General features: G+C 41.2%; 1 protein-coding gene across 2 annotated transcripts in view; it reads right to left on the reverse strand.

Annotated features, from left to right (window-relative positions):
* POLA1 (DNA polymerase alpha 1, catalytic subunit) overlaps positions 1–10,744 on the reverse strand; it is a 300,188-nt gene extending 289,444 nt beyond the window's left edge. The window contains exons 1-4 of one of the 2 annotated variants that reach the window (XM_019419738.2): positions 10,614–10,744; positions 5,945–6,069; positions 3,397–3,493; positions 2,370–2,450 (exon numbers count right to left, since the gene is read on the reverse strand). In XM_019419738.2, coding sequence (XP_019275283.2) covers positions 2,370–2,450; positions 3,397–3,493; positions 5,945–6,069; positions 10,614–10,656 — 346 coding nt within the window. In that variant the 5' untranslated portion in view covers positions 10,657–10,744. Of the gene's footprint in view, positions 1–2,369; positions 2,451–3,396; positions 3,494–5,944; positions 6,070–10,450; positions 10,575–10,613 lie in introns of those variants that run through there. The other variant, XM_019419737.2, reaches the window with a different exon arrangement.
* Between the last annotated feature and the right edge of the window lie 1,983 nt (positions 10,745–12,727).

The raw sequence follows: 12,727 nt of genomic DNA on the forward strand, positions 1-12,727 counted from the left end.
CGGTTGATTCCAGGTCAGCGATAGGAATAATACAACGAGAACCTGGAACATCTTCCTAGCCCAGGAAGCAAGGAAATGCTCAAAGACCGAAGTGGTCATGTCAAAAAGACATAGGAGGCAGCTCAAAGGAGCTCCCACTGCCAAATTTAGGATAATTTGAACATCAAAAAGAAAAATAATGATAATGGATACTGAACTAAAACAGTAATTTTATTTCAATCTTTGAGTTTAAAGTGATCATTTTAAAAAGGAAAGAGAAAAAAAAGGAAAGAGAAAGTCATCAATAGATGTTGAAAGCATTGGGTGATAGTTGGTGAGTGAAAGATATACACATGATCTCACATATCATCCCTTATGTACATTAATACAAAGGTGGAAAAGTAGCTTTATAAGGAAGAGATCTGATGAACATCACTTTGGCCAAGAGAGCAAACTCAGTATCACCAAGAATAGGACAAAATGACATTATGTGCCTCTGATATGATCAGTGGAAAGGACACAATTTCTTCTATATTGCATTTTTGACAAAATATTTAATCTCTAGGGGCACTTGGGTGGCTCAGTCGGTTGAGCGTCCTACTTCGGCTCAGGTCATGATCTCATAGTTTGTGGGTTTGAGCTCCGCGTCAGGCTCTGTGCGGACAGCTCGGAGCCTGGAGCCTGCTTGGATTCTGTGTCTCCCTCTTTCTCTGCCCCTCCCCTGTTCGTGCTTTGTCTCTCTCAAAAATGAAAAACATTAAAAAATTTTTAAATATTTAACCTCTATACACCAAGAAGCAATCAGGCAAATCCCAGATTGTGGAACAGTGAACAAAACCAGCCTGGTCCCTTTAAAGATGTCAAGGTCATGAAAGACCCCCCCCCACCCCAAAAAAAAGCCAGAGAGGGAGGAGAGGATGGATGGTGCCGTTCTATACTAAATAACACTCAAGAGACATAAAAACTGAAATGGACTCTGCACTTGAAAAAACAGGTATCATTTTGGGCTGAGGAAATCTTAATATGAATGATATATTAGATAATATTATGAGAATAGTACTGTGGCTAAGTACACAAGTGTTCTTGTTCTTAGGAGGTCACTATTGAAACCTGTAGAAGTGAAGCATCATGGCTTTAAAACTTACTTTCAACAAGTTAACGAAAACTTAAGTCTGTGTATATGTGGTTGAGAAGGGGGAAGAGAAAGAAAGTAAATGTTAAAAATCCACAAATTAGGGCCCAGTATTTCTAAAAAAGGACAAGACAGAACAGATTTTAGGCTTTGTGGCTGCACATATCTCTCACACTGCTGCATATTCTTCCTTGCATTTTTCTTTTTTAAAAACACCTTTTTAAAATGAAAAAACCAGGGCATCTGGGCAGCTCAGTCAGTTGAGTATCCAACTTCTGATTTCAGCTCAGGTCATGATCCCCAGGTCATGGGACCGAGCCCCCTATCAGGGTCCGTGTTGAGTGTGGAACCTGCTTAAGATGCTCTCTCTCTCTCCCCCTCTCCCTCTGTCCCCTGCTTGCACTCTCCCTCCCTAAAATTTAAAAAAAAAAAAGAAAAGAAAAAAACATTCTGAGCTGGGGCCCTACATAGTTAACAGGCATGATTTCCTTCTGAGGTAAAAAAAAAAAAACGTGAGACCAACTGCGGTGATAGCTGCACAACTCTGTGACTATAGTAAACACCACTGAAATGTACACTTTAAATAGGTGAATTGTATGGTACGTGAATTACAGTTCAATAAAGCGGTTTAAAATAAACTGGCTGTGAGTGGGCCATAATTTGCTGACCCATGATCTACACTTGGTGGTAATAATGAGGCAAATCAAAAAAACAAACACTAAAGACAATTTCCCCTTCACATTTTACAGAAACTAAATCAGTCTTGTTTACTTAAGAAAAAACATTTTGTCAAAGATTATGTAGCTAAGAAAATCTGACACATTCATTTGTATCATTTTAAATTTTGATTAGACAAAGCAAGTTCATTACTAAATCTAATTATTGTACTATGCTACTATCAAAGAGCTAAAATTGTAAGCACATCAATTCAGTAGAAATTAAAAGACATCATTTATTGCTGCAGCTCTCAAAATCACCAAGTCTAAAATGACCACAGAAATGAAATTCCAAAATAAGTAAAAGACCAAACTCTTTGGATCATAGAGACATGAAACTTCCTTTCATGGCATTGTTTTTCTTTTTACATTTAATTTTCTACAGAACTACGCTTCTCTCAATATGAGAACATATACCACACCTAAAAACAGTTGTGGTAGGTCCTTTACCCTTAAAGGAACCCGTGTCAAAGTACCAAGTCATCTCAAATGTTAATGGTTTATATCTCAAAATGGCACTCTCTTAGAAACAAAATAGTTACCTTTCTCATAAGAATCAAGGGCATCGTCTTCAAGGTCATCATCAAAAATCTCTCGGCCATCCTCCACATAGCCAATACCATCTACAGGACAAAATTTTAAATTGGAATCAAGTTTCTAAAAGTGGCTAGTAGTATTTTAGCCACCACCACCACCACAACAAAACACCTTTTATACCCACTCAGATGTTCTCCCGGCCTGTGCCATCTTTAAGTGTAGCAGAAACCTGGTTCAGATGAGTGTCAGATGAAGCACAACATTTACATACACAGCAGGTTTGCTGAGTCAAAACAAAAGGAAATATGCTATGCCCATCCAGGTGAGCTAGGGAAACAATTTGGCCCTCAGGATCAAAGTCTGCCACAACAGGATGCTTAGCAGTAGTTTTGCTCTAACAAAAGAATAAAAAGTACAAGAATCGAGATCACAGAGGCCCAGAAAAAGCACCTCGGTCTCCAGGGAAAAGTGGCAATATAGCTGAGTCCAACTACAGAAAAGAAACATAAATATGGTCACAGGTGCAGTCTACACCCCCCCTCCCCCCGCCGGTGGTCGGCAATCACATGCCCAAGAAGTCACACCCAACAAGCAGTAACCAGTGGGCTTTCCACATGGGTTGCAAGAACATCGGGACCAGCCTCTGCCCGGAGCTTTCCACTGTCCAGGTTACTATTCACGCAAAGAGCTTCGTGTAATCCTCACAGACATTCTGTGCAACAGGTAGTTTTCTTATCCCCACATCACCTGAGGATACCCCACAGGTACATGGTTCCTCCCAATTCCTAGCCCCTTCTTGGAGGTTTTATACTAGCTCCTGAGATATGTGGCTGGATTCTCCAAATATCCCAAAACAAACTTCGTATTGTACTGCCTCTGCACTCTCAAATACTGTACTTGAGAAAAATCTGAACCAATGGTATGATCTTCACAGTGTCTTACGTCTGCTCATGCAAAGCAGCAACTCCACTGCACAAGACTCTACACAACACAACTAGTACAGCGTCTAGGAGGCCATTTCCTCCCACATACCATCATCCACGATCCAGTCATCATCCTGACGGGCCTGAACCAGCTTCGAATACTGTTCTTCATCAACTTCTTCATAAACACTTGTGAAGTCCTCAACCTGCCATCATACAAGTTTGAGAAAGCTTCAAAAGGAGTGAAAGCGTTAAACATTTCTGATGGAAAATCGTCAAACTGAAACTGGAATGGCAGCCTGAAGGAGAGGCTGCAACCAAATCATGAGTTCTGACATTCAACACCACTACCAGGTTTTCCTTAAATAGACATCAATTAACTTAGTATTCCTTTTACGTGGGTGTTAACACAAGATATTAAATGATTCCATTAGCATAATACACTTGTCACACCATCAATTACTCATCGGCTTCATAAAAAACAAACTGAATTATAGCCAATTCTTTGGTAGCTGCTTTGGGGATTATTCGCTTGTAACTTCTAGACTGGTTTCTCCTGTACTTAGCAAACCCGTAAGGCACGCTAACCCCCTCTCCACTAGCTGATGATGTCCTGCAAACTGACAATTTTATGAACTATTCAACCAACCAAATATAGTTCAAAAGGAAACCCTCCCCCATCTATCTCCCTCTCCCACTCAGCAAAACAAGCATACTGGGTATTCTACAGACACACTAGAAACAATGTTTCAGTGATCCCTGTCTGATGCCCTACCGTTCTCAGGCCCTGAGACTGCAGAGACTGGAATGCCGAACTAGATGAAGGGCAAGTCCTCCAGCAGCATGAGCTGCCCAACTGCAGGAGGGCCAGAACACCAGGATTTATTGACATGAACAGAGCAGAGCACTTCAGCACAACGTAAGCAACAAGCAGAACAGAGGCAGCCACCTCAGCGGCTACAGTAACAGGCCATCGGCATGCCAGGTGCAAATTTGGTGGTCTGCTTAGAAGAATTCAAAGACACCTCATTAAAAATCCCCCCCTTCTCTCCAGAGTTCAAGTGGGAAAGGGGCTAGAAGAAATGACTAACTCCAGCTGAAAAGCTAAGACTCCAGGAAAAATCGCTTGGACGTGGAGCTTTGAGAACCCGATGTGCAGAGCTGACTAGACTCCTGCCATAGCAATGAGACTTCTAACAATGCCAGGATCAGGCTTGGTTTTCACCAGCTATGTAATCTGCTCCATAGGGATCACTGGAAAATGTTGATTTGGCCTTTCACCATTTGATAACAGAAACTACCTGCCCTACCGAATTAAGTTTTTGACAACCCAAACACAAACCCATCCAACAATATTACTATACTGACCAAGTTTCTTTTGGCAGGGGAAGGGAACTGGCAGGATGATTTTTGTTGGTTGAAGTCTATCAGGCATACTTTGTCTCTTATTTAAGTAACTCACTTTAATATACTGTCAAAAAGATACCAGAAAACTATTTTAACAAATTATTGTGAGTAAAATGTCATTTTGACTCTATGTCACAAAACAGAGCTACTGCTTGGCATGAACCCTTAGAGCCATGCAATTAACATGAGTGATTAAAGAAAAATCAGTCACATCGTGTCAACATCTGAAATGCCCCCACAGAACTCCTTTACAGAAGTTCCTACATTAAAAATGCTTTACTCCTGCTTTACTGTAATCCTTTTAGCAACCCTTTGTGATCTGGCTGACTCACTTAACTTGACTGAATGATGGCAAGTGAAAAAAAAAACTCTTCTACTTTCTTAATTGTATAGCACAGTAGATACCATGGTTAAATATGCAGATTCTGAAGCCAGACTGCCTGTGCTCAAATCCAGGCTCCAGGATCCACCACTGTGACCTCAGGATTCTCACCTGTGAAATGCTGTTAATCATAGTATCTAACTTTTTCATGATTATTGGAAAGATTAAATAAATGAACCTATTAGTAAAAGAACTTAAAACAGTGTTTGCTAAAAAAGTATATGAGCAGTTGGAGTTATCATTATTTTCTAGTATTAATTAATCACTTTCTAGCCCTAAGGCAGCTAAGATACTCTAAGATATAGGAAGCACACTGAAAGGGAACCCAGACAATGCTGTCTAGATGGCAGCCACTCCTTTTTTTTTCCTTTTTTACCTGCAGGCCAAAAGGGCATCACATTCACTCTTACACATAGGACACAACAGAAGTAAGGCCCAAGTCCTTGCAGATTCACCCCTTGCAGATGAAATTAGGAAGAAAAATTCTCTCCACGAAGTAGTGCTTAGCTAGACTGCTCAATACCTTAAGAGTAAGGTAAAAGCATTTCTAAGTTTCCCCCAACAAAGCTACGGGACTTACCAAAGCTACAGTGTGCTTAATAAGGACAAAAATGTAGATCTGCTTTCATCAGAATTTGAATAGCATGCGTAAAGTGCCTTACAGGAACTCAAAGGGTCAAGCAGTGTACACAATTTGCAAATCTACTTCATGCCCATGCTTGTTTAATAGTAAGAAATGACTATCACAACAAGAGCGAATTATATGCTTATTTCTCATCAATGACAAAGGGGACATAAAATACCGACAGGCTATGAATTAGATAAAGCACAGGAGGGGAAAAAAAAAAAAAGAAAAATGGTTACTTACTTCATATTTATACTTCTCACCAGCTTTAGCCCTTTTCAGTCTTTCTAGAGCTTCCTGGCGCCCTCTCTTTGATTTCTTTTCTCGCCTGGATCGAGAAGCTACAAAACTCCCTGAATCTGACAGAGCTGAAAAAAAGCCAAATTTATAGGAAATGTTAGAAAATTGCCAGCCATCTTTCCTCAGTAACAGGGATGTTTCTAGCCAATAGTAACAATTTTAATATTATACACACATATTTTCATATTGTAGACAGTAAGTTCAAAGGTCATATTCATGCAGCTCCTGTGACTCCAGAAATTTTCTCTAAGACCCAGTGAAAATAACTGAAGCAACTGTTATTTTTTTCCTCCCCAAAGAGGAAAATTCCAAATTCAACTGATATCTTATGGAGACACTGCAGAATGGAGATCAGCCATTAGTCCATAACCTTTCCATTAAAAATGACAGCCCATAAGCAGAGTTATAGGAGAAGGACAAGTCATTTTGTATTCTATTAACACTTGAAAGGCTTTGAAGGAGCATCTGTTTTTTGCATTGTACTAGGCACTCTGAAAGACACAAAGATCAGAAAGACACGGTTTGTGTACTCACAGAATTCATAATCTAAAATGGGAGATAAGTTAACAACTAGTTCAAAACCAGTCTTTAGGATACCTGCCCTAACAGAGGGGCAGATAAAGTACTTGGAATTTCAAAGCAGGGATCAAGTGGGTGGTTGGGAGAATTTAACAAGCAGGGCTCTGAAGAGATTGAATCCTTCACTAACTTCCAGGCCTCACTCAGTCGGTTACAACATGGTATGATAGTGCAAAATTACAAAGATTAAAATGTATTTTGTCAAAAATTACTGGAATATCAGAAGGCCTCAGTGTTCGTTCATTCAACTTTTGAATTATTCATGTTTTTGGTCATTATCAACTGACCACCACACACATACACTGAAAAGAGTTCATCCACAAAATTAAGACTTTCATTTACCAGCTGAAGAATACCCAAGGCAAGCGAGGCAGTGCTGCCTGCCAGCCGTGCGTTTCAGCTTAGCACGATTGCCATCTAGGTCTGTGAAACTGAGTATTTTATTGTATTTGATGCTAATTATTTTATAAAAAGGAGTAGGCACAGAAAAGAAGTATTGATGAGATGAATCCTAAAAGCTCCAATCCCTCTGGAACATTCATAACAACATTAAACTGACTGACAAAGTGTTTGACTGAAATAGAAGATGCAATTTAAAGTTAAATTTAAATGCTGACAATAAACTGTTGAAAACTAGATCTTAAAGGTGAAGCATAATTAGAGATCTTATTTTTTCTAGCTTTCTGGAAATGGAATCTCTTTCTACCATCTCAGTCTATTGTTTGACTTTTGCATCTTTTAAGTCCATTTTCAAAAAAGCATTAAGTAAAAATTAAGGAAAACAGGTAGTTGATGATGACAGCCACAAATCTTGGGTGTCACTCAAATGATTTCAAAAAATCATGAGCAGGCCTACGTGAAAAGGTTTCGGAGATTATTGGGCATGACCAGTGAGAGTGAAAAGTTGGTCTCAGTATATTTTTAAAGACTCTGTGGACCCCTTTAGTAGACTATCCTGATGAAATCTACAGTTCTTCAAATGGACTTACTTCACAGGCAATACTGTGCCACTCTACAGGAATTGGGGTACAATTACAAGCAAGAGACATCTGCCTGTCGTCAAGGGGGCTCACAGTCAAATAAAGCAAAAGGACCTGAGGTTCCCACGATCATACAGACACAGTGCCCAATAAGAAGGAAGAACAAAGTACTCAGGAAACACAGAAATGAGCACTGTTAATTTTGCCTGAGAAATCAGGGAAGCCTTCACAGGGGAGGTTGCCAACACTGACCCAGGAAGAGAAATAGAATTTCACCATCATTGTATAGGGGGAAAAGGGGAAGAAGCACAGAAAAAAAGCATGAGCCAAATTACAAAGGGATGAAACTGCCAAGTGCATTCAGAAACCGTGAGAAAGTCAGTATGGAAGATAAATCTGACATCAAAGTGTAGAGTGGGAGAACAGATTAGGGAAAAGCAGTACAATCCAACTCCACCACTTACTGGGTGACATGAGACCACCAGTTAGTGTCTCTGAGCTGCAGTGATCAGATGTCTTGTTGTTGGTTTTTAAGCTGCCCAGCACCTGAACCTATTTGTGAAACTCCCCGCTTATAAATCTTGCTCGGACACACAGAGCCCAAATGTCACTACATAAGTTGCAAAACCAGATGCTCTTTCCCAGACACCCTTGCAACTAGAGCATGAACATATAAAAGAGGCTCTATCAATTAAGAACACCAGTTCAGACTTTCAATCAGACGCTCGTGACAGAAGGAAAGGGGGGTGGGCTAAAGGAAGATTCTAGAAGTAGTATCAGCTGCAAGAGGATTACCTGGGCTCACGGAGGCAGCAATGTCCCAAGGTACAAACTATAACATCAAGTACTTGGCCATGGCTGGCAATGACCTCCTCAGTAGACCAGTTTTGGGACATGATTTTAATCACATTCCTGGCTAAGCAGCCCCTTGACTGACTCTCCAATCCTCCTGGAGTTTCTGTGAACAACATATCCTTCTAATCCCTAAAATCCTTCCAATAAATTCCTTTTTTCTATTTACATCAGCTAGAGTTGGCTCCTGCAGCTTACACCTAAGGACTCTGACTAATGCAGAGCCTCAGGGTCCTCATCTGGGAAATGGGGATAATCATCTCTGCTCCCTAAGGTTGTTAAGCATTAAATGAAGATCCCCGGCTTACTTTGTACTCAGCAGTACAGAATCTCATTTAATGTTTGTGTTATGTGTGTACAGATACAGGGTAGACACACACATACAAACACACACAGCCCACACACACCACACCTAGCAGTACCATGTTCTAGCTTCTAGAAAGCAAAAATAAAGCAAAGCTGTTTTCTCAGAGAAGCCTCAATATAGCACCACACATAATTAGATCTTTACCATCTCAACTCCAGGAAGATAAAAACCATGTCCAGCTTACCTACCACTGTAATACTGTTGCACCAGAGTCTGGCAGACTGCCTATACCTCGTAGGTACATTATAAATATTTGCTGAATGAACAAATGAATAAACCACCGTACCTGCTTTTTTAAATCATTAAACTCTCCCTGATCCCTTTTCATATATAATAACAGCTAGTTACAGACCTTTCAACTTTTCACTGCCATTGTCAAGGTGCCCCACCTTCTAATACCTAAGGGAAAAAAGGCCTAGAATTTTCTTCTTGGAATGTGTCCAATGCTTCACGTAGGTAAGTTAACCCAAAAAAGCATGAAAATAACCCATTACAAAAGTTTAAATATTTGCTTCAAGATTACCATCTGAAGTACCCCCGTTCTCCCCAAAAGCAGACAGACACTAGCCTGCAACAGTCTTTCAGGTAACAATCTTTCTGCTCTAAGGAAAAAATTCTAGTCACAAGCTCCAGCAACTACTTCATCAACACCATGACTTAAGAGAGTCTCAAGATTACACAGTATCCTCCGAAGAGTGATTTCTTGATGTTCGTAGATGACGTAGTTTTTAGGGTGAAGAAAGACACCCTAGTGGCAAATCACTGATGGAGGGCTGCAAAGACTGTTCACATACTCACATTCCACACCCCATTTGTAATCCAGGCTAGACGACTCTCCAAAATAAATGGTCTTAAAAACGAAAGGCTAGAAGAAATTGAAATCTGTGATTCACAACTAGGTGAATGCAAAGGAAGCTGATTAGAAAGCAAGTTCTCGTTAACGGTGATGTATTTGAGTGACAGGAGATGGAGCTTGAGCTAAGAAAGCGAAGCATCTGATTTTAAGTTAGAAGTTCACTGAAGTGAAGTCACACTAGATGAACACAGTTCAAAAATCAGAAATCAGACAAAGCCATTTACATTTTTGTATTCTATTTTTGGAAGTAAAAGATTACTACTGAAAACGGAGTCATATATATGACATCCCAAATGCTGCTGAGCTGATGCTTTTGGGGGGGGGGGGGAACTTCACCAGAGACGACTAGATTGTGAATATTATTTCTATGCAGCACTTGAAGAACTTTCGACAGAATTTAAAGAAAAAATTGTTAACGCACAAAGTAGAAATCCATTACCTAAAAAGACAAAACCCATTTGTATCTTGCGGTGACAGCCCTTAGACCTTTCTCTCCTGCTGAGTTACAAGATATAAGCAATTTTCCTGGGAGCTTCTATAGAAAGGGCCCACATCCGTTCTGCCCTAGCCCTCAAGCAGATACTTGGGGCCAGAGTCCGGAGATACTTTGAAGCAAACCCGTGCCCCACCGGGGCCAGTCTGGATGAAGGTGTGCCCAGCACGTGGAACGCGCTCACCAAAAGAAATAAAAAGAAAATGCAGACTAGTGTGGACACCAGGAGTGACACAGGCCCTGCAGGGGGTGTGCTCTGGTTTGCCAGGTGCAAACGGTCCTAAAAGGAAGCACCACCCGATACCAACCAAAGGGGTCCTACCCGGGATGGCCGAGGTCCGCGCCCGAAAAGACCAGTACGGCGACCCGGATGCGCGCCTCTCTAAGACAAAATAAGAGACCACTCCAGAATCCCCGCCACCTACAGTCATGCCACGGTCCCTACACTCCCAACTCAGGACCCCGCGCGCGGGGTCATCCCTCACCGCTTGACCCCAGCTCGCAGTCTTCACCGTGCACGAGCGCCATGGTTCCGAAGTCTCCCGATTCCGCGCCAACCAGCCCGAAACTGGCGCGGGGGCCGAGACAGGCGCCAGGCTGAAAGCCAATCAGAGGCTCCGGAGGCTGCTGACTTCCGCCCGGAAGGCCACTGACGTGCCGCGCCGCGCCGCGCCCCGCCCCCGGCCTTCCCGCGGACGCGAATTTGGCGCCCTGTTATGACCCCTCCGGGAAAAGCGCGAGTGAAGGGGAGGCCGAGGAGAACAGGAAAAAGAGGCGGCCGGGCGCTGGAAAGGAGCCGCCTGGAGAAGCGCTGCGCAGGCGCACCCGTGCTGATGGGAAAAGATTTGGGCGCGATGCATTAGGAGCTTTCTGGTTCTGAGAATTGATTTTCCGGGGAAAAAAGACGCGGGAGGGCAGTGGGATGGGCGTGGTTGGACCGGTTCCGCAGAGCCTTGAGAAAACGACTGCCTCCTGCTGCGCAGAAGTCTTGCCTGATAACTTGCCTTCTTAGCGTGAGAATAAGTCGCTGTGTGATTTATAGATACGTATATACATACATACATATATATATACATATATATATACACATATATATATATATATATATATGTATGTATATATATATATAAAGCACTCTCTTACCCAAATGACCAAAAGAAGCAGTGTCAATAAGGGGCAATCATATGCCTCTTGATGTGATGCCCTTGGAAAAGGGAACATCACCTATATAATCTTCTGGCAAAAGACGTTTAACCTGAATCTAATCATGAAGAGACGATCAGATGTATTCAAAGTGTAGGACAGTCTATAAAACATCTGGCCCAGACTCTTACAAAATATCAATGCTATGAAAGACAAAATGGCATTAGATCCTTGGGTATGGTACAACATATGTAATGTATGTATCTCATTCTGTCTTTTTCCAAGTAGGTACAACATTTTTATTAAATAATGCCTCCCACACATTTGTAATGTTTTTTCCTACATTTTTGCCCACATACTTGTTGATCTCTTCCTCATGTGACAATTTTATATCATTTTTTCTGAAGAGGATATAAAGATCATTCAGTGTGTCCTCCAGCATGGTTGATCAATGTTTGTTTCTTAATTTCTGATTGTTTAGAAATTTTTCTTTCAGCTTTATAATATTATTTAATATCATGTTAAGATATGATCTATATGTTGTGATACATAACACATAATAATTCACACACTTAGTTCCACTCACTGTTTAAAGCACTAGTACATGTATGCCTCCACTTTCCCTTTAAAGAAGTTGTTGAACTTTTGATATTATCAGGTTTATTCCTAACAGAAGGGAACTATTTTGGCTAGGCATCAATAAGAACCAAATCTTTCCTTTACTACTTCACATGTCTGATCATTTTCCACATGCCGTGTTAGAACTCCAAGCATTTCAAATCTTGTCTCTCTTTCATGACCTTCAAATTTCCAGGAGCCAGGACACATAGGACACTTTCATACTATTATGTCACTTCTGGCCCTGCACATTCAGGTCAAAATTCCAAGTCAGCACCGTGGGGTAGGAATATTCCTGGAAGCTATTCCTATAACCAGAAGTCTATCAATAACTTAAGTATAATGAGAGTGCTTTCATCCAACATAAATAGATGCCACTAACTCTAAATGCAGTGCAATACCAAATCAACTTTCTCATAGTAGAATCCCGCAATGACTGTGCCCACTCTACCACCACCACGAGGCAGTAACGGATGTGTATCAAAGGGACAGGTGGTGATTCTCAAAAGCTGATTGTTGCATATTCAGGAATTTTATGATCTGCTTGTTAAACTATTAGTAGCTTGAAAGCAGCCATGGTATTTACACCATGGAAATGGGCAAATGCTACAAATCAGAAATCAGGCCTGTTTTTGGGGTTTTTTTTTTCCTTTGAGAGAGAGAGAGAGAGAGACAGTTTACCAGCAAACCACCAAGTAGCCATAACAGATTGTAGTGAAAATATCTTACTTCTGCAACTTTTCACAAAAACCCAAGACCATTGCTAGAGCATCTTCCAGGGCCTCAGAAGTGGCGCATAAGCAAACAAGAGGTCTTGAAACTTGTTTCATCTACTTCA

Source organism: Panthera pardus, unplaced genomic scaffold (assembly GCF_024362965.1).
Source record: "Panthera pardus isolate Hobbes unplaced genomic scaffold, ASM2436296v1 HiC_scaffold_27, whole genome shotgun sequence".
In the NCBI taxonomy this organism is placed as follows: Eukaryota; Metazoa; Chordata; class Mammalia; order Carnivora; family Felidae; genus Panthera; species Panthera pardus.